Source organism: Macrobrachium nipponense, chromosome 45, assembly GCF_015104395.2.
Source record: "Macrobrachium nipponense isolate FS-2020 chromosome 45, ASM1510439v2, whole genome shotgun sequence".
Taxonomy (NCBI): domain Eukaryota; kingdom Metazoa; phylum Arthropoda; class Malacostraca; order Decapoda; family Palaemonidae; genus Macrobrachium; species Macrobrachium nipponense.
Window position 1 is genome coordinate 3,418,773 of NC_061105.1, and position 23,104 is coordinate 3,441,876.

General features: G+C 39.5%; 2 protein-coding genes across 10 annotated transcripts in view; one reads left to right on the forward strand and one right to left on the reverse strand.

Moving 5' to 3' along the window:
- Window positions 1-288: 288 nt before the first annotated feature.
- LOC135214290 (uncharacterized) lies at window positions 289-10,013 on the reverse strand. The gene is made up of 4 exons (XM_064248420.1): window positions 9,401-10,013; window positions 5,971-6,320; window positions 4,366-4,488; window positions 289-3,496 (listed from the first exon to the last, which is right to left on the reverse strand). Exons 1-4 carry the CDS (start codon window positions 9,468-9,470, stop codon window positions 3,026-3,028), a joined length of 1,014 nt encoding a protein of 337 aa, XP_064104490.1. The 5' UTR covers window positions 9,471-10,013; the 3' UTR covers window positions 289-3,025.
- Window positions 10,014-14,007: 3,994 nt separating this feature from the next.
- Window positions 14,008-23,104, forward strand: part of LOC135214291 (transmembrane protein 245-like) — a 92,789-nt gene continuing 83,692 nt past the window's right edge. For 7 of the 9 annotated variants that reach the window (XR_010314318.1, XM_064248426.1, XM_064248422.1 and 4 more), the window contains exon 1: window positions 14,008-14,136. The gene's annotated coding sequence lies outside the window, so the exon portion shown is untranslated. Of the gene's footprint in view, window positions 14,137-14,242; window positions 14,337-14,397; window positions 14,417-23,104 lie in introns of those variants that run through there. The other 2 variants (XM_064248424.1, XM_064248423.1) reach the window with 2 other exon arrangements.

The window sequence follows — 23,104 nt, forward strand, 5'->3', positions numbered from 1 at the left end:
GGGGTTACTCAACAGACATTAGTTAGACACAGGCATTAATTAGACTCAACAGATATTAATTATGTGGTCCGCCAGCCGGCCGTAACGAGAAAAAAGGAGCACAGAGAAGGGGTAAAAAATCTTGGAAGCACTGATCAACATTCTTCCCTGACTTGATTTTTGTGTGAATCAGTCGAGGAATCAATACAAGCGGAGGATTTTGAGAGAGAGAGAGAGAGGAGAGAGAGAGAGAGAGAGAGAGAGCGAGAGGGAAGTGAGAGAAAGAGATGGAGAGAGAGAGACGAGAGAGAGAGAGAGAGAGAGAGAGAGCATTATTAGCACAAAGTTCTTTTAAGTTCTTTACAACTTTATATATTAACTGAGGAATGACGTGTGCGTTCCATAAAATTATTTTCTAAAGTATATATATATATATATATATATATATATATATATATATATATATATATATATATATATATATATATATATATACAGCACTTACATACCACAGAGTTAGTCCAGTTTAAGGTGAAGGAAAGCGAGGAATGTATCAATTGAAAAGTTGTACATTTTCTGTTTAAACTAACACTATGCAAAATGTCCAGAGTGACTCAATCACTCCCCTACCAAGCTTATATAGGTTACACAAAATAAAAAAAATGAAAATAAACATGTCGTGGAATTATATATATATACTATATACATAAGGTACATAGAATTCATTACACATATATAGTACGTATACAGGTATATGCATACTAAATGCCATACGTTATATCTCGTTCGCGTTTTCTCTTGAATTTCCGTACTTAGTTGATCACTTCTGCGCAAAGGGAGTTGATACGAGTCTCTTTATCAACTGACTGAAACTGTTACGAATCCAGTTCATCTTCTCGTAAAATACAAAGGCTAAGTGATAACTGAAAGTATATATAAAAAAATAAATCAAAACAGGTTGCAAAACTGTCTTGCACTATTTGGCAACAAGAATCTACCAAACAGCCTCTAATATGGTATGGGAAATCTGAATTTGGCCTAAAGTCAACCGCCACTAGTTGCAGTCTCGCATTTTGCGGACTCGCCTAATCACGGTTTTCTGTATGGAACGTATATACACAATATTTGCTGAAGATTTGCCTATTCGCGGTATTTTCCACAGTGACATATTCACTAATAATTACTGTATTTTCATATAATTTTTATGACTAAATGCACTTTTTGTGATAAAACTATCAAAATACTCCAGTATAAGCAGTTTTAGAGGTTTTTCGTGTTTCAACTATCAAAACAGCTCTAAGCGCTTTTTTCGCAGATTTTAGAAATTTGCGAGTGTTGTAGTACTACACATCTCCCATGAATACCGTAGGCTGACTGTTCTTGTATATTTCGCATAAAAAAAATCCATCAGAATATAGCATTTTTAACTGAGTAAGTGTGGCTTGACAAAACTGTAAATCTAGATAATTTGTAAATGCAGACATGTTTGAATAATCTCTGAAAAAATGCAAAAGGTATTATACGCTTGGAACGAATTTTCTCCTTATGTGATACTCTTTTGAACACTATTTTTGGGGACCGTTCTGGAATTGACCAACGAAAAAATTGCGTTCATTAATAATAATAATTCCTTTTCCCTAAAAGTAAACACATTCCCGTATATAGATAAACTCTGAACTGCACCTGCGACCAAAAACCTGAAACCAATTTAGAACAATTGCGAGAAGCGTAACCTCGCCTTAAAAGCAGTTTTCCTACTTATCTGCAACTGTTGTCAAATTCAGCTCAGCAGCGACACACAAGTACATACTCGTCTTTTCTCTCAGACCTGCGTTTCTGCATAACTGAAACGGTAAACCATCCAGATGCTGAACTTACTGTTTAGACCAGTGGTTCTTAACCAGTGGGGTGGGATGGAGAGGAATTTCAGAGTTAAGGGCGGGAGGGGGTTGTGACCACAGATTGGCAGGTCCAAACTGGCTCTAGGACCACAGACAATGCAATGTGCATCGGTCTGCACTACTGAGAGGTCACTCTGGGCTTTCTCTCTGCTAGCTTGGGCGTTTGTGTTAGTATTTTGTTGCATATAACTTGAAATGCACTTTGTGGCAGACAATTTTGGAAAGGGATGTGAGGGTGGATTACATTCTGACATATGGTTAAAAAGTGCATGGCCAAAAAAGGTCGAGAACCACTGGTTACTGGGCCACCCTACTAAACAAAACTTAGCTTGTCCTGACCTTCACAATCCTTCAGGGATTTATTTGAATCCTTGACAGAGGTTCAGAGACCTGTAGACCTGAAATTGGCTCTGTACAGCCTCTCTTTTTTTTCTTCAGGGACATTCTTGCGATTCAGTACCATCTGGAAGAAGTTTTTTCTTGATTTTATTTATCTATTCAATTTCTAGCAAACTTATGTGGATAACTTCAACACAATTTCAGTTCCCACACCAACCAGATTTTTTTTCAACCGTCTTGCATGTCTACTATATTATTACTTTCTTTCTTATATTGCATTTTTGTATTTTCTAAAGCTATCTCAATATATATATATATAGATATATATATATATATACTATATATCGTTAGTGTGCATGCATATTTCGCATTACACTACGCTACGTCATTTAACATTGAAAAGTAGCAGTTTGAAAGCTAAGAGCTTGTTCCACTTAATGGTTCACTTTGCTTAGATTCTTTTGATTATACCACGGTATGGCATCTTAATGTTTTAAAAGCTTGTTCTTCTCTAAACATAGAAAAAAAAAAACAGTAAATACAAATACTGATCAACAGTTACTTTCAGGAAAGATTCAATATGGGCCTTACATCGTAGTCATCTATGTACATTAAGAAAAAATTCACACCACTTTCCCCAGGAACCTTGTCTTTCTTTCTATAGAGAAACGTTCCCGAATCCCCGATATCATCAGTTTCTTCCACTTGTCCCAAACAAGTTGTCAAGTATATCTTATACAAATCTTGTCGCAGGGGGCCGGGGAATTGTGAACCATAAAAAAGAAGACTTTGTTTCAAAAAATATTTCAGAAGTTGTCAAAGGACTTGGAAGAGGATGAAGAAGAAGAAACACTTGCAGAAACTGGAAACGATTCTGGAATGGAGGATAGGGGCCGGCTGGAAGATAGACACAGCAACTGGAAAGTGGCGGTGTTGTGGAGTGCATTAGAGCTCTGGGACTGTTCTAGCTGCTGCGTCTGGTGCTCTCTGACAGTCCCGGTCAGGTCTTGGCGCCCAAAACTTCCTGGCTTTTGGCGCGAAAAACGGAAGACGTCTGAAGAAGTGGTGTCCATGACGGAGGGAAGCGGAATGGGCTGATGCCTTTTGCTGCTGCCTGTTGCCGCATGAGCAGCTGGCAAAGACAAGATGCTCAACACTGGGGCTATGGCCACCATCAGTGCAGACATCAAGAGCAGGAAGTTGCTCGTCTGTCTCGACGAGGACGAGTTGTCCGTGTTGCAGTGGGATTCTGTACAACAGGACGTGCAGGAGTGAATCTGTTGCGTGGGAGATACACGAATATTAATTATGATTAAAAAAATATTGAGTTTTGATTCTAAAACAAGAAACTTACTCAAAGATTTTGATTGCAGCTCAGCTACACTGCAATGATGCTGCCACCATTAACTTGAAGCTTGATAAAATAACAATATAATATTGTCTCAAAGATGATAAAATAACAATACACTTGCTCAAAGATTCTGACACTACCTCAGATATACAGGAAGCAAGTTCCCGAGATATATACTAGTATTGAAACAGCTCCAGTTTTTTTTTTTTTTTTTTTACCATGCCCCTAGATTAGGTTAGGTTAGTTTAAAATAATAATTTTATGGTAATCTGAGTGTGGGAAACATAATGAGATTATTTTCAAGAAGATTCTGTGGTTAGTTCATAAGATATGGCATCCCACATTTTTCACGGATGGACCCAGTACGCAGTTACAATTCAGGAATATGCATACAGGAAGAGTTTCTTTCCATATTTACGCGTAAAATCAGGAAACCCCAAGAGTAAAAATCATACAATGAACATGATAAATGATAATGACTAATAAAAATCTGAGTTTTTTTAATAAATTACATATTCCTTTGAAAGTGGTGCCTTGACATCTGTAGGTACATAGCAGGAGTCTAACCCAGTAATTATGAATTACGGAAAGAAATTACAAGAATAGACAGTGAAAGCATGCATATAAGTGACATATTCTCTTCATTCAGTAAAAATGACATTAGGTCCAGGAACTGGACATAATTCATTCAGTAGAAAGACAGTGCAGTGAGAACAAGACAGAACTACATTCAGTAATAAATGACAGTTCAGCAAGAACTAGACAGGAGACAGTACTAAACAGAAACCCTCTCACCTTAGTTCTGTCCCCTATGACTATACAGGTGGGGCTACATTCAGCAGAACAATTTCTGTTGACGCTGAACACGACAGTCTCCTCACCCCTCTTGGTTTCCACGACGTACCAAATACGCTTCACCTGAGAGAATAATGTGGACTTCAGCGTGATGTGTGTGTGTGTGTGTGTGTGTGTGTGTGTGTGTGTAAGAGAGAGAGAGAGATGGGGGCATAAAAAGGAGACAAGAGTCTGTCATTTTACTTATAACCTTGGCCCAAGGATCCTCATGTAGGATTGCAGGAAGAAAAATCTTGAAAGTGAGACTAATGTTGTTCCAGATGTTACCAATATATATACTTATATATATATATAGTATATATATATCTATATATATATATAGATGCAAATATAAAAAACACTGTGTCGTGCTTCTAAGAAATCAATAGAGGGATCCACAGTAATATCCTTGTTTATCTAGATATAATGTTTATAACAGAGCTTAAAAGAGCTTTCGTCCATCCTCCTGTGGACTTGATTACTAAGCAAATCTTAGTGATCAAGTCCGACAGGAGGATGGGCGAAAGCTTTAAGCTCTGTATAAACATATTATATCTAGATAAACAAGGATATTACTGTGGATCCCTCTATTGATATATATATATATATATATATATATATATATATATATATATATATATATATATATGATACTTCGTCCGTCTGGTGGGCATTGCTACAGGGGCTGCGGGGGGCACGGACCCCCTCAAGACACTGATGGTCCCCCCTGCAAGACTTGGTTTGCCCCCCAAAGAAAAATCTGAAATGACACACCACTGCATCGTTGTGAACCATATACCCCCGAGTGTAAAATATAATTAAGCGTTCGTAACTGTTTAATTGCTGGTGCAAATGGTTATACGGAATATTGCATTATTCTCTCTTTATTATTTCATAATATATACTTTTTTGTCATTTCTCAAGTGCATACACTACCCTAGATTGCATTCAATGCACGCGCCATGCATCTCGCTGGCTTGTGGTATATCTTGTGCTCTTTAGTGCTTGTTTGATCAGCGGTTTTGGTACTGTCTAGTAAGCCGTTTGTATGCATAATGAAGCAGTGTAAATATATATGTCTTATCATATATATAAAAATTCTAAGCTGGTAGTTACCATCGATCTTAACCCCTTTATTTAATCTTTTATCCTCAGGAGAAACTTGATTATGCAGTCTAGACGCTGGCTGAAATAATGTTGAAACTGTAACCACTTAAAGGAATAAAATATGACCTATAGGCCTATACATCTATCATAACAGTAATGGTATAAGTATATATGTGTATGGATATACATTCACCCAGTACATATAGTACACAGTAATACAGAGACAGCTTATCGTTATGTTTATATTCGAACAGTTGACTTAACACTAGCTCTGTTAAATATCAAGTTATATGCCAAGTTTCATAACAATTCACAACGAAGTCAGTCGAATCTATGACATGAACGTGGCTGCGACTTATAATAATCCATGACATGAAGCACTGAATTGTTTAATGATATGAATAAATGATAGAGCATAGGCCTAATTTTCCCACAGACGTTCAGCGGACTCCAACTCACCCAGCAGAATTTCTCGTCTGGTTCACAGACTTTGGCATCGACTGTCGTGGAATTCGTGGGATCGATGTTGGTGCAAGGATTCCCGTGGCTGCTGGAGGAGCAGGACCAGCACACCAGGCTGCTGGCACTACTACTGCCATCTTCGGAGGAAGAAGGAGAAGGAGAAAGCCCTTGAGAGGCACTTTCGTCAGAAGATCGAGGAGGAGGAGGAGGAGGAAAGTCTGAAGAGGGCAAAGGTGCTGAGGAGGAAGAAGAAGAAGAAGAAGAGGGGGAAGAGGAATGGCTGGTCGTCGCTTCCAGCAGTCCTCCGGTTTTCAGAGTCGAAGCGTCGTCCGAAGCACCCATCGTACCTGGAAGCACACGAGAATTATTATTAATGAACTATGGTTCCAGCAACAGTCCTGGAAAATCAGCAGCAAGCTGCAACTCTAGCAAATAAACTGTTTCCTTGAAACTTCAGACTTTTAATCTCATACATAACTATACTCTGTTTTTTTTTTTTTCATCTGTCCATCCGCCTGTGGTGTTTTTGTATGGTAACACTGCGTCCCGGGCTTTAGATAGTTACATTCAACAATAATAATAACCTTATTTCGAATATTAACGGTGTAATTCGTATACTGTAAATTATTAAAACACTTTTCAGTTGCAAATGTACACCCAGATATCCTTTTATTTACCTAAAACTTACGCATAGCGTAACTATTTAAAGCCCGGGACGCAGTGGTACCATACGAAAACACCACAGGCGGATGAACAGATGAAAAAAAAAAAAAACAGAGTATAGGCTTATAGTGTGTCAACACACCTGTTAAATTATATAACATACCAACCTTGAACCATAAATGGTCTAATGTATAGCATCTCAATCAAGATATGATAGCTTTTAAAGCATTTTTTATCATAGGTCTATAATGCCAATGTTCGATCTTGTGCATATCCTATGGCAGTGATGGTCCGTAGTGTGTCATAGGCTTATAATGTAAATCGGCCTTTAAAAAGCTGACCAAGAGCCTTATGGTCACTTCATCTTACTCATCATAAGCAATGGTTAATTGCAGATAAAGGTGCAAATAATGTGTGTATAGGCCTACAACCCTGAACGACACTTCGATTATGCCAAACCTAATGATTCCCAAACAACAACCAAATCACGTTACTTGCATTAGTCCAATCTCCTACAGACAACCGATTTAAAGTTTATGTTTAATTCATCTGTAAGATATATTATAAAATAGAAATGGCTCAGAGGTTCTCTCCCAAATGCATACTTTCAGAAACACCTGACTATAAAAAAATAGACTTTGGCAGGCACCACACTGAGGAACCTGCGTGGAGCCTTTTTTTTTCCCCGCTTATTTTTTGTTTTCATCCTTCTCTCCTTTTATTCCCATTCTTTCTTTTCTTCCCAGTCGATAATAGAAGGATTATTTCAAACTATTCACGCGCAAATGTCTGTCATAGGAGGCAGGAACAATCGAAAAGCAACGGGAGGCAAAAAAAGAAAGAAAGAAAAAAAAAAATGTCTGAAACGGCACACCAGCTGCATTTGCAAGAACTTGTCGCTGCGAATGTTTTTGTCGTTACTTTTTATTTATTCATTTGTTTTGTTTTTCTTGCGCAAGATTGCTTAATAGAGATTTTTGGATGGGAAGGGGATGACGTTGGGAGGGGGAACTGCTCTCAGATACGTTAACGTCAAATTGCTTTAAATGTGTGGAAACAACTGTAGTGATTTTGGTTGGCGAATTAAATCGAAACTTGTTTAAAAAAAAAAAAAAAATTCCTGTTTTCAGTTCGAAGCAAATGGCTCCTACGCGACTAACGCTGTCATATATATATATATATATATATATATATATATATATATATATATATATATATATATATATATATATATATATTCCACCAATAGGAAAAAATATGCGGCAGGCCCCCATGCCTGTTATTCAGATATTATATTATTAAGGCACGCTGAGTTTATGGGATCCAATTGGGCTGGTAGAATAATACTACGTTTCTTTCTCTTCTTAAAATTTTGGCAGTTGGCTGAATATATATATATATATATATATATATATATATATAATATATATATATATATATATATATATATTCTCCAAATTAGAATATTACTTCCAAAACTGATTTACAATCCTTGTAGTGGTCACGCGTTTCTTAATTTATATACGTTTTTTTCTGCAAAGCTAATCAGTTACATATCCTTAGGCCTAATGACACACACGTACACAGTCTAACACACACACACACACACACTGGATGGCCATGGTAAGTGCACTCCATGAAAAGTGGTGTTCGATGGAGACTTTTACTGAACGTATAAGGATATTTTCACCGAAAATCTCGAAGGCCCATAGGCCTATTGCAGTCTATTAAAAGTATGACAAGCTTTTATAAATAATAATAATAATAATAATAATAATATAATAATAATAATGAATAATAATAATAATAATAATAATAATAATAATAATAATAATAATAATATTAATAATAATAATAATAATTATAATAATGAACGTTTTTATAACATTTGAAAATTTATCAAAGTACTAAAACTGATTTTTACTGAAGACTGACAATATATATATATATATATATATATATATATATATATATATATATATATATATATATATATATATACATACGTACATATATGTATATATATATATAATATAATATATATATATATATATATATATATATATATATATATAGTACTTTGCCTGACTATATTAAAACAAAGAGCAATTTATTATTATTATTATTATTATTATTATTATTATTATTATTATTATTATTATTATTATTATTATTATTATTATTCAAGACGTAGCTATTATGTCACTTAAGCGTATCCACCTGCCAAAGAAGTTGGTCAAGCTAAAAACTAAATAATAAGTAAAATAGGTATACGAAAGCTCACATAAAATATAAGTAAGTCAGATAAATAAGATGGCAACAGATGTACGTATACATACACAATATTCAATAGAAAATAAGTAATCTCTCTCTCTCTCTCTCTCTCTCGTCTCTCTCTCTCTCTCTCTCTCTCTCTCTCTCTCTCTCTCTCAATCAGCCTACACTCCTATGCCCTTCATATTTTCGAAAAATCAAATATATATAAAATACATCCACCGTTACACGTCTCCATGCAATGGGAAACGGTAAAAAATAAAAAATAAAAATAAAAACCTCTCTCTCTCTCTCAATTACCCTGGGTTCTGTGCCTTCCATAGTTACGCAATGTCCTTTATAAGAGTATAACTACACCTTCGTGCGTCCATCCGTGTAGTATACAACCAGGGTATACAAGCAAATAGACGGACCTACAGAGAGAGAGAGAGAGAGAGAGAGAGAGAGAGAGAGAGAGAGAGAGAGAGAGAGAGAGAAGCCGTGTCCGTACCTGTTATCAGTTCCAGGGTGAAGCCAACCAGCACGATCAGGCTGACGGCTACCACCCTCCTCCCTTCCATAGCAGGAGAAGACGACGTCTAAAATACGACTGCTTCTGCTCCTGCTACTGTAGGAGGGGGAGGAGGAGGAGGAGGAAGTAGGAAGAAGAAGAATTAAGGAAGCTCTTCGCAGCAGCCAGTGGCAGTAATAGTAGTCGTGGTAGTAGTAGTAGTAGTAGTAGCAGCTACGTACACCACGTCAACTCGATTCCCCCTGACGTGCTGCTGCTGCTACTAGACTCATGGCTGACTGCTGCTGCTGCTGCTGCTGCTGCCCCAGGAGAACCGCAGACGAAAATCGGCCTGGCATCGGAGATGAAATGTATAGAACAACCGTACACACACGGACACAGCGACTATCCGTAAATATAAAAACGAAAAGAGCGTCTTTATTAAGATTTTCAAACGGCTATTACTACTGCTACTACTCCCTCCGCCGCAGAGGCAGGAGCCACCAGCACCATGATGATGATGATGATGGATATGATATCACGTATCCGCGACGGACACCTAGACCGGACCGACCTTGCGTAGTACGAGCCTGGCACTGACTGGGGGGCCATCTTTCCCCGTGGCCAACAAAATAAAAGGGGGGAGGGAGGGAGGGAGGGGGAAGGGGGTAGGCATGCGCTTTTGGGACGGTAACGAAGAAAAGAAAAAAAAAAAAGGTGGATTTGTTCTTTGTCAAACGCTTCGTTCGTCTTTTGTGCGTACGTTAAGTGGTTTGTATTTTTGTGCTTCACATAGGTCTATTGGAGACGTCGGAACATTCGCCCCAGTCTCTGTCTGAAGGGGACTAATATAAGGCCATTGATTCAAGTATATAACTGTGAGCCAATTTTTATTTTTTGTCTCAAATTCCGTTAATTTTACTTGATGATAGTATCGATAAATGCTGGAAATAACGTTAGGAATTAACTCCTCATTGTAAAATTTGGTTCAAATCAAAATCACTTTTTATAAAAATTCTGTTTTACTTGAATTCAGTAACTTGCCTTTTTAGCCATATTTTCATTCAGTAAATCATGGAAAATATAACAATCCGTTAGGCCTATTATAACAGGTGTATATATGTATGTATGTATAAATGTATGTATGCATGTATGTATGTATGTATGCATGCATGCATGCATGCCTGCATGTATGTATGTATATAAGATTTCCATTCGTACGTTAACGACAGAATATGATATTAACACGTCTGCATCGATAACGGAAAAAAGAATTCACACATCAATTATATGGCATTTCTATGCATAAAATACAACTGAATAATTTTTGTTCTTTTATTTAGCATTAAAAAACAAAACAAAGCTACGTGCCACTCGCATCTTTCCAATATGGCCGCCGAGATGAAACAGAAATATTCACGTAGAGTACATCATCTAGACTGGTTCATATCAGTGGGTTCGGATCGCGATCAATACGCGCCTTCGGAGAGTATCTTGGCTCCGGAAATACTTTCTCTCTCTCTCTCTCTCTCTCTCTCTCTCTCTCTCTCTCTCTCTCTCTCTCTCTCTCTCTCTGATGCCTTTTCTAGGCTGAGAAAGCCGTTAAAACCAATAGATTACTTTTATACATAATGTGAAAGGTATATTGCAAAATTTATTCCTCGCCTTATATCTATAGAACAGAACAGAAAGCAAAAAATGAACAAATAGGAGCAAAGACAAGTAACAGCAAAGGAGCACGGAACACCTATACCCACATAGGTAGCGAAGGCTAAACTAGCGTAAACAATAATAACATGTAAAAAAAGGATAGACGGGGTTACAAAAAAAGCATTAAGCAATAAACAGCTGTATTGACGATGATTGTTATTGAGTGTTGGAATTTAGCATGACTCCTTATGTTGGATTGATCAGGGCTCGACAATTTGCTTCTAGCTCTGTGGCTAATTTTAAACTTTTAGTATATAATAGTCTCCTGGAACATCCAATATATGTGCCAAGACTACTACCACATCTGGGACAGGTAGCTAGGCCTATATAGGCCTACACTTGTAGATTACATCAGATGAAAGCAGAGGTAATTCCTTATCAAATAAGCTGATACATTTTTTCCTGAATTATCATAATGTAGGAAGGCGAATATATATATATTCTGCAGTAGACGAAACTTGGAACTTTATCGCAATAAGAATGGAAATAAAATCAATATATTATCACTGATAAAAGCCGAGACGGCAGAAGGATTAAGTGCATAACGGAGAGAGAGAGAGAGAGAGAGAGAGAGAGAGAGAGAGAGAGAGAGAGAGAGAGAGAGAGAGAGAGAGAGAGAGAGAGCGTATACAGACTATATAATCAGTCACATAAACTGGTTTCCATGCCTGTTTTGAACTACCGAAAACTGGCGCTTCCATTTAAAGACTCAATAACTTTGGGCATATACTGATCACTTTTCAATAATAATAATAATAATAATAATAATAATAATAATAATAATAATAATAAAATAATAATAATAATAATAATAATAGTAATAATAATAATAATAAATCTGATTTTCCCTTTTGTCCTAGATATAGCAATCGATCTTACACATTTTACGAGTCAAAGACAAAGTAATAAAATTATAGGCCTATATGACGCAACAGTAAGATGAGGGAGATTAAATAGATAAAAACAAATATAGGAACCAACATTCAAAATCGATAGATATATAGTTTTCCTGTACCCTGTGACCTCTCGTGACCTCTTCGTTCAAGCTTTAGGGAAATGTCACTTCAGTGCCCCCGCCCCGCAAGCCCCCCCCCCCCCCCCCCGCCCCCCCCCCTGTAATCAGCACGTGTGTGCCAAAGTCCTGGCTCGGAGGGTTCCATTTGTTATTTTTTTAGTTCCGTCTCTGTTCCCCTATTCTAAACATATACGAGTTAACGAATTACTCCGTTTTCTTCCCTCCCAGTTCTTTCCACACAACCAGACCATCTTAATCTATACTTAGGCCTATCCATTTAGTTTAATCTCTCGACGATATTCGAGTATATCTCCTTATGAGACTAGCTAATCTTTTTCAATTTAAACATTCATCATTCTCTCTCTCTGTCTCATTCTCAGGCTGTCATATAGTCTCATAGTGCCAACGTGAAAATCACAGTTATTATTCGACTTAGCAAGTGTTATTAAGAAGAAGAAGAAGAAAATTTTAATGTAACACAGACACTATTTCGTACCCAATCATTCGGCATTTACGACTAAGCTCAGCTCAACCCTCCATCATGGCTGCGGCTTAGGCTTCATGACTACTTAATGAGGTGGAACCGTGCGTTCGCCTGCAACACAGACGCCCCTATATATTAGGAATGGGGACCGGTGTATCACTGAGACCCCCTCGACATGTCTTGCATGATTCCCATTTTGTTTTAGTTATGCTATTGCTTTAGTCATTACGAATTTTCGAGGGGAAATGAACAGGGGCGCAATGGGGCTCTCATGAAGAGGTGTGTGTGTGTGTGTGTGTGTGTGTGTGTGTGTGTGTGCGTGTGTGTGTGGTACTATCTGACTTAAAAATGATTTGAATGACACTTATCAGAGAAAATTATTAAAAAAAAAAGCTACGCAACAATCCACATTTTTTTCTCAAAATGTTTCCCGCCAAAACTGGTAACTTTCTGCCAATCTCTACATTTTTTTCTCTTGAAAAATGTTCTCGAGAAAATGCAAAAAATGGATCTCCTAACTCAAATATTGTTGATGCTCATGACATCACGCTAGTTATTGTAGGTTCCACAGGGGATTAAAACCGTTGTCTTGGTGTTCATCAAGAAGTAAAGCTAACCCATGCAACTGGCTTTAATGTTGGCCTTCCTACCGCCCCCCCCCCCCAAACAAACACGCATTACATAACAACGGAGCTCTTGTTTTAAATATCTCGCGTAAAAAGAATGGAATCCAGTTTAAAGCCTCAATAATGTAAATGAAACTATCTTTTTAAAAAAAAGTTAAAAACACCAAGATAAGTTATCATGTTTGTCAGTTTTTGGTAGATGCTCGTAAACAAGAAATCCCCTTCAATAATTTTAACAGTATTTGTGTAAGTTATATATGTTGGCTTTTATAAAATGAAAAAAAATATGGACTTTATTTTGACAAATGAGCGACAATATATAAGCAGGAAGGGCGAAAAAATTTGCACCGCAGAAGGTAGTATTGCAAGAATTATATATATTTGCGGTCCACCTGCAGTTCTCGCATATCATTTTTATCTCCCAAACTAAATATTCACATAGCTTTTATTAAATCTTATTTTTTCTCGTACTAACCCTGTCTTCCTTTGAATATATAGATATGGCTAAAGACATCCAAAGCTATATAAAGAAAGTGAGACACATCGTATGCACAAATTTTGCCATATACTGCATCATGCAGGAAAAAACAGGGATACCAACTGTATCTCAGCTATTAATCATACGCCATGTAATTAACCCACATCGATAGCTGCTTTATTGCAATGTATAATAATCATCACACTAAAATTACTCTTTTTAATTTTATGATAAATAAAAATATCCATTTTAAAACAAAGAAGTTTAGTTTTAGAATTCGAACTGACGTGTAAACAAATGGCAGCCCTGCGGCAGACTTACTACTTGCTGGTTCGTGAAAGTGAAAAGGGCTGGACTTGCTTTTAAGCAATCGCATTATATGGCAATATATGTCCGTGCAGTGACTTCGTGCATCGAATATTAGTAAGTACGAACGTCTACGCTGCCGTACTTAAAATTTCAAGCCGTGTCCTTACGTAACAACCGAATTTAGGAGGTCCTGAAATCCTGTCACCCTCTTGAAGCGAACGTCGCATTAAAAGGCAGCCAGACTCGGGCCTTTTGATGCCACATTTTTATCATTTAGTGCCTTTTATCATCCAGTGCCTTTTACTGACAGTTACGTAAGACCATATTGTTCTGATTCTGGGTGGTTGTAAGTTGTTACGTAACAGTGACGGGCGGCAGGGAGGAAACATACAAGGTAGCTAGCTATTTATAATCAGCGGTACTCGAGTAGGGACCCGAGGAGACACCGCCCAGATGGGCGTGAACGTCAAGGTTAACCTGGCACTGCATAATATCATATTTTACGTCTCGTTATTGTGCAGAATATTAATGTAGACTGAGAATTTTTCTTACTACACTTATCTATCACCGCCAGCTTATTAGGCTACCTAGTAGGGGAAAACACCGCATGGTACAGGGGTGGACCATGTACGATCAATGTGTACCACCCCAAAAAAAGTACATTATAACGCGTCCTGACACTGGAGATGGGCATCAGTCGCGACTTCTTGTTGGTGAGAAATGGAGCTAAAGACCTCTACTCTCCTTTCGAAGTAGGGTAAAAAACCGCATGGTACAGTGGTGGACCATGTACGATCAGTGTGAACAACCCCAAGAAAAGTACAATAGAACGCATCCTGACATCGGAGATGGGCATCAGTCGTGACTTGTTGGTGAGAAACGGAGCTTTAAACCTCTACTCCGGTGTCAGGACGCGTTATAATGTACTTTTCTTGGGGTTGTACACATTGATCGTACATGGTCCACCCCTGTACCATGCGGTTTTTTACCCTAAGTATTTTCTCCAAAGTTAGAAATTACCTAGGGCCAAATTTAAAGCTAGGGTAAAACACCACGTCAGGTCAAACAGGCCACCTACAATCAACGCTTGCCACCCTCCGAAAAAGTACATTATAACGCGTCCTGACACCGGAGATGGGCATCAGTCGCGACTTCTTCTTGGTGAGAAACGGAGCTAAAGACCTCTACTCTCCTTTCGAAGTAAGTATTTTCTCCAAAGTTAGAAATTAAGGCCAAATTTTAAGATTTAAACAGAGGGTACTGAAAATGGCGTCCACGGCAGTGGAAATCTCACCAAAACGCTTTAGAAATTTTTACTTACAACTAAAAATGTTTCGAAGATTGACGCCATCTCGATGTTTACGGAGTCGCTTGGGTCAACAAACTTTCCATTTCCTGTGATAAATCCGCACACCACTTGTACCCACAGACGCTGGGGCACTTTTCATCACAACAATCGAAACACGATTTCTCACCAACAAACAAGTTAGGAGTAAACAGCTGTTTTGGTAGAAGATGACGAGAAGCGTGCTCTTAGCTAATTTTTAAATAAATAGTAAAACATCAATATTTTACATATTTATGATGATTAATTTGAAAATATTCGTTATTGAGAAAGTAACTCGACTCTGACTCAAATTTAAGTACAGTTACCATCCGAGTTACGACCTGCGCGAGTTACGTCCAACCGTACTTACGACAGTGTCCGACAGGGGTCTATTTTTTATATTTGGCGGCATTTACTGGTTGGGCAGCGCGGTAGCGTAGTGCGTGCAGCGCGGTATGACAGTTACGACGGCGCCGGCAGCACAGCATCCCAGAAGAACTGTTAGCTTAGAATAGAAGAAGAAAGGAAAGATGAAGAAGAAGAGAGGAAGAAAAGGAAGTTGTAGAAGAGGAGGAGCACGAACGAAAGTTTACTGTAAAGGGATTATCGGAAGCCATACAAATGCTTAATACAATGCTGCATAAATTGGAAGGAATGGATCCGAATGTTGAACGGTTTGCCCGGATAGAGAGATCTATGCAAGAAGTAATGAGGCCATACAAAGAAATCTACGATGAAAAGAAAAAGCAGAAGATCCAAACGACACTTAGCATGTTTGTCAAACGAACACAAAGCCCGCCTCATCCAGCATCGAAGCCACCCCCTCCCCTACATCAGCCAGCGCAGTAACCACCCCTTCCCCATCCCCTGCCTCGCCTGACTTAACAGCTGATCTTTCTTTCAACCGTGCGTATGAAGAAAGTGTTGATGACGTCGAACCAAGCACCAGTGAACATTAATTTTGAGTGTTGTTTTGCTTATTTTTTTTACATGCATATGTATTTTCTATTTTGTACTACAGCTGTATGTTCTATTTTTGAACTGTAACTTTTCTATTTTCGTATTTTGATCTTCATTTGTATTTTTGTATAATAAATTCAACTGCAGTAATAAATATTTTATTTCTAAAACCATATTATATTAAGATGTATGTACGTAGTATATCAACTAAGCAACTGAAAAAAAAAAGCTAAATACATTCCACCTACAGTATAATATTAAAAATATCTCTATGATAAAATGATAAAAGTGAACTAAAAGGCATAAAAATGATAAATACATAAACAGCTTGTACGTATAGTACAACAGTAATATTATTCAAAAGAAAAGCAGAAGATCCAAACGACACTTAGCATGTTTGTCAAACGAACACAAAGCCCGCCTCATCCAGCATCGAAGCCACCCCCTCCTCTACATGGGCCAGCGCAGTAACCACCCCTTCCCCATCCCCTGCCCTCGCCATGACTTAACAGCTGATCTTTCTTTCGACCGTGCGTATGATAAAAGTGAAACTAAAAGGCATAAAAATGATAAATACATAAACAGCTTGTACGTATAGTACAACAGTAATATTATTCAACAGAAAAAGTATGATAAAAGTGAAACTAAAAGGCGCAAAAATTATAAATAAACAGCTTGTATATACATATGTACAGTAATATTATTCAACCAAAAAGAAAAAGCATGATAAAATTATAAAAGTGAAACTAAAAGGCATAAAAATGATAAATAAACAGCTTGATATACACAATAATATTATTCAACAGAAAAGTTACTTTAAAAATGCAACACATTCATATCATATGTCCTCGAGTACAGTATAATCTTCCACTTTACAGAGTACTTATATCCACGTGTCGGCCATTTTGGCTGGTATTTTCGACTAACGACCATTCTGACATACGACCTGTTGGTCGGAACGGATCTAGGTCGTAACTCGGATGGTAACTGTAATTAGCCTATTTTTCTGAATTAGAACGTTCTTTTAAGTTTGTATTATGACGTCACGACATCTTGACTTTCGTACCTATTGTAAATAATTGCTATACTCAACTGTCTTGCAGAACAGTTTACCAGTTATTCATGCAGATTGTTATCAGCTATTCATGTAATTGTTATAATCGTAATGTGCATATATATCTTTATTATTTACTTTTTGGATATATGAAGATGTTTTACTGCTGGATTACCGCCGTAGTGTGACGCAATCGTTTTCGGTCCCTGGGCCTCTGTCTGTTTTCGCACCATAAGAAATTATGGGGCCGAATTTGCAATGACCAGAAAGTCGTTAAAAGAGGAAAGTTAGCATTGAGGGGCATATGTTTTGACTGAGAAAAATACAATTTGTTCATGAAACTTACCTGTCAGATATATATATAGCTGTATTTTCTGAAGTCCGACAGAAATTCAAAAACTTCCGGCACACACAGTGGTCGGCCAGGTGGTTAGTACCCATTCCCGCCGCTGGGAGGCGGGTATCAGGAACCAGTCCCATTTTCTATTCATAATTTTTCTGTCGCCGGTGCTGGAAACACCTGTTTTCAGTACCTCCGTCTTAGGATTTTGGAAACTTCATGGCCGCTAAATATCCTAATTGTCTTTTGATTTATTGACTTGGATTTGTGGCTAGGCATACGCTATCTTAAATTGTTTTGAATATGATTCATTTTTGTATATCTGAATCTAGTTAGGCTAGTTTCAGAGGGTGTTGTCTGCTAAGATAGGGTGTGGCTACCGAAAGCTTCGGTAGTTCCGCACTCGATATGCACGAGGGCTATGTGTCTTGCTTCTTTGTTGAGATTTGTCATGTAAGGAGTGTGAGACTTTGTCTAATTCCATAAGGAAGACGTATGATTCATATGTACGCAATTAATCAGTAAACAAAGTCAGGGTAGGCTAACCTACCTGTAGACTATTTTGCCTAACCCTGTAGTATGGCCTACGGGCTATAAATATGTCTCGTGAGGTAATGCCCTTTACGTTATAGATTCCATCTGTATCTTGGAATCTAAGGTGTTCGCTCTCCTATCATTGTGGTGAAAAGTGCTAACTTCTGTAGTTGTTACTCCTAACCCTGTAATGTTGCCTTCGGGCCCTAAACAGTTTCTGTAGAGGTATTGACCTTTCTCTGATACTCTATCGATTCGTAACTTAGAATCGAAAGTGCTGGCTTTGGAGAGCAAAAGTGAAGTGGCTAAGTGCAGTGACAGTGCCCCTTGTGTAGTGGAGGGTGCGTCAGATCGGCCTTATTTCGCCTCTAGGCCGGGACCTCTGCTTGACTCCCAGGAACAGGGAGAGAGCATGTCGAAAGCCGAAGGAGGGTTACGAGGAACTCCCACCGATCTGACGTGCCTTCGGCAGACCTGAAGTTACTCCCAGGCTGCCAAAGTGCGTGCACGAATCCTGAGGATTGCTTCTCGTCCTCCACCCGAAGCGTCCTCCCTGCGCAGGGTGTTTGGGAGCTTTCGGAAGGACTCGCGCCCTCTAAATAGAAGCTTTATAGAAGAGGACGTTTCACGTCCTCTCTCTCTCTCTTGTCATGCGTTGCAGTGAGAAGTAAGAAGGCGAACGTCGCCTGAACTGTGTACGTCTTTCCACCGAGAAAAGGGGAAAAGCAAGTCATATTAGCAGGACGCTTTTGAGCGCGGACGTCCTAGCTTTGTTGCTGTGAGAATAAGAAGGCGTTCCCTCGCCCGCGTATTCTCCACACGATCAACCCTTCACCTGAGACTGCTTCGTGCAGTCGGTTTTTTCTCTCCGAGATGTCTAATGCTCTTCCCTGAAGGCAGTTTTCGCTTGCATTGACGCCTGTCAGGAGCGTGACGCTTTTCTGCACGCTTTTTTGTTTTTTTTTTTTTTTTTTGACGCTCGGCTTGGACGGGACGTTCGGATGGACGCCAGGCGCGCGCGCGGGTGCACGCCAAGCGCGCACCGTAGACGCCGAGGCCGAGCGCACGCCATTGGATACCGAGCGCGAGCGGCGCGCCGAGAGTGCTCGCTGCTCGCCAGTGGACGCCGAGCGGGCGCGCCGAGAGTGCTCGCTGCTCGCCAATGGACGCCGAGCGTGCTCGCTGCTAGTCAGTGGACGCCGAGCGCGCACGCCAGGTGTGTCGCCTGGCTGAACGTTTCTGTTGAAGTCTTCAAGCTGATTTGGGGCCTAAAGATTTTTTACCTAACTTCGGTGATCCCTTCATCATCGCCTGCGAAGAATGTGAAGTAAGCAGTGCTTCGGAGGAAGCTTAAAGTGAAAAGGCAAACTTCGTTTTCGAAACCCAGCAAGACCACGGGTTTCGTGAATTATAGAGGTCTTTGTCAGTAATATTGCTTTTCGTAAAGTCCAGGATTGGATGGAGTTATGGAAAGCTCAAGGAAAGATCTCTTTTGCTCTACCTCGCAGTCAAGACTTTGCGGTAAGGCAGCTATGGGTTATGTAAAAGCTCGACGTCCTGCACGTCAGGACTCTTGGCTACGTTCAGTAGGATTCTTGCAAAGGCACTCATCAAAAGGAGGAAAGCGCAAGACAGGACTTCCTTTGCCATACTGCCAATAAATTTTGATACGGGAGAGGAAGCTGGTTGGAGAGTTTCTTCCTCTTCCCAGGATAATTTTGCAAGCTTTTTAGCCCATCTGAAAGGGCTTTTCAGATGATAGATTTTGTTAGTTCCTAGTCGGGACTTACGCTGCCGAATTGAACATCGTCGTTCTACCTGTCGTAAGCCGTCTCTTAACAGGATTCTTGCCCCTTCCTTGTTTGAGACGGGAATCGAAAATAAAATGCTCGACTTCCATGGATTAAACGTTTTGTCAATTCAGTGAATTTCCCCATTGACAATATACTATCGTTTTGTCAAGTAAGTGTATCCCCTCATTGACAAATTATCTCTTTGTCCCGTAAATGGGTTAGTCTCATTGACAAACTTCTCATTAACTTTATATTGCGTAAGCGGATAAGCTCTTATTGACAAGATTCGGAAGAGCTCTCATTCATCATTCGCAGACTCGTACAAGAAATAGACTTGTAGACTACGTCAATGAACGCTTATGTCCAATAACATAAGAAGCTTGAGCTGTCCGCTTCAATTCTCTTGAGTTTTGTTTATGAAACTTGCCTGTCAGATATGTATGTAGCTGTATTTCCGAATTCAGCTATAGTATATATGTCTGCCAGGTAAGTATGAAAAAACTTTATTGCAATATAATATCATATTTTGCCTTGCGTTATTTTACTACTGTTGGTTCAAGTCATATACGCTTGCTGTAGTTACCTCTTCGGTTTTTTTTTTATGGCAAACCGAGAGGTCTATTGTCTATTATTTAAGGACATTTCTAATCCGTTACTCCCTGCAGCCTTCCAGGAGTTTCCGAGTTTATCCTTTTTACCGTTGTATGGTAGTGTTATGACGACACAAACGCATCTATATATTTTAGCGTTTTCTGTTTCGCTTAAATATACCAGCTTGAGAGTCTCTTTTATGCTAAAAATTACGGACCTATTTCTTCGTAGAATAGGGTAGCTGCAACCCAGGCATAAAGTTAAGAGACGACGATCGTAAGCTGCTGCTGTCACTGTCCTCTCCGCCAGTCCAAACGAGGCAGTACCAGCTCGTTCGCTGTCATGCTCTGTAGGTTACGTCTCTCTCTCCTGCGGGATTGACTGACTAACCGTATCTCGTGCTGGGCAGTTACGTCTCTCTCTCCTCCTGCGGGATTGACTGACTAACTGTACTCTGCCCTACAATCACGGACTTTAGCCTTAAGATTGAGGGGATTTTCTTACATGAATGAATAAACATTGCATTCGTTTTGCCTTACTATGTTCTCAGAGATATCTCTTACTCCTTTCGGTGCTCGTTACCGCACGGTATAGGACTACGAGTCTACCGCAACATATTTCACTATTATATGCTCTCCTGCTTAGGCAAAGCGCAGCCTTTTTAGGAAGTAAACATACTGTGTGAGGGAATGGATGAGCTTGCTGGGGACCATTTCCTTCCTAAAGAAGTTTGTTTCCCTGAATAGACTGCAATTCAGACCTCTACAGTTTTTTTTCCTACCGGGAAACTGAAATTTTATTAAAGATCTAGGAATGATTCTGAACATCTCTCGGTGCGTTAAGTATCACTTGAGGTGATAGAAGAAGGTGCCGGACATCTGGAGAGGGTTTCAGATGTCCTGGATCATAATCTGAAAGAAGTGGAAGCAATTCTGTCGTCCCTCCAGTCCTGGAAACGAGTTTTTGGAACCAGTGGTCCATATCAACTCTGATCTTCCACAGCTCTCTCATATCTTAGGAAGTATCTTCTCTCGGTCCCTGTTCGGGTTTACGAGAAAGAGCCTATTATAACAACAGACGTAGAATGTAACGATCCTCTAGAGGTTCGTTACAGGATTGCAAAAGTCCGTACGAATCGTCTCGATCGACGGCAGCAACTACTGACTTCCGAGTGGAATCTTTCTTTAGAAGTATGTTGAGAGTTATGGAGACTTTAGGGACGTCCTTTCATACATCTCTTCGCTATGATATTGAACAGGGATGGATGTTTAGTCTCTTTTCCCCTTTTTCAAACGCTTAGGAAATGTAATAAGATGATTTTATACCATCACAGGGAGCGACAATGACGCTAATCGCCCCATGTTGGCCTTCAAGATCCTAGATTCACAGAGGTCACGTCCTTCCAAGGACCTTTCCGAGAGAGTCGGTCTACTTTATCACGAAAGGTACCTATAACCTCTCCGCTCTGAGTCTGACTACGTTCAGACTATCGAGATGTTGACAGCATAAGATTGCCGTCTTCCCTTTGCGTTTGAAGAATGGGATAAGCTGGCAGTCACAACTATTAAAAGAATACGCAAATATGTTGTTGACGGCCTTTGGGCTCAGAGATTTGCTTCTGTCAAACAACAAAGCCCCTTCACGATCTTTGAGTTCTGTGGAATCTCGAAACTCGCTCACCATCTACTTTTTGTCCCACCTGTTTTCTCGGAGTCAGACACTCGTGCGAGATCAGGAGACACATAGTAGCCCTGAGTTTCTTGTTGACGAAGTCGGTTGCGTTTACACACCCCCGATGATCGTTTAACATGAGACCAGGTTGGACTGTCAGGCATTCGTCCTTCGGGACTGAATCGCCTTTTTTGCTCCTCGCTCCTTTCTCCTGGCACCAGAAGCTCGAGTCAGGAGTGGCTCAGGAGTTGATTCGCTAACGACGTTGGGGTTGCGTTCATACCCCAAGGTTTGCTTAGCTTGAATCGCCCAGGCAGTCCAGACACTCATCCTTCAGCGAAGAATAGTGCCTTATGGTCTTCAGGGTACAGCCTTGCTGTCCTTGATGCGTCTGACTGGTCAACTGGTCGGTCACCTGACTTTAAGTACAGACTGACTGACTGTGCATGTCCAGATCGAAGCTTTCAATATGGAACTTAGACATAGTCTGAAGTTCTTGATGTCAAAGCATTCGAACATCTCCTACCTGTTAACTTCTTGCACGTGATCAGGAAGGCCCTTTTCTAACCATCCTAGATACGACAAAGAGGGTTAGTGAGGTTTTCAGCCATCGTCAGAAGTTTTGGCATTAGAGAACACAAGGCGGTGCGTTCTCTAAGCCTTCCGTTGTGGCCTAAGAATGGAAACCCGTCTTGTTTCTTGGGCCAGGAGCTTGGAATCAAGGATGGCACAAGTTATTGGGCAGGAGCCAGAGAGAGTCCTGTGCCCTGTCAGGTCTCTCAAGTTTTATCTACATAAAACTCAAGAAAGTC

Excerpts from the sequence above, each read along its gene's own strand:
- LOC135214290 (XM_064248420.1), bottom strand. The coding sequence starts at position 9,470 with ATGGAAGGGAGGAGGGTGGTAGCCGTCAGCCTGATCGTGCTGGTTGGC. Across the intron at positions 6,321-9,400 it reads CACCCTGGAACTGATAACAG|GTACGATGGGTGCTTCGGAC; the intron begins GTACGGACACGG and ends GTGTGCTTCCAG. Across the intron at positions 4,489-5,970 it reads CAGACGAGAAATTCTGCTGG|GTGAAGCGTATTTGGTACGT; the intron begins GTGAGTTGGAGT and ends TTATTCTCTCAG.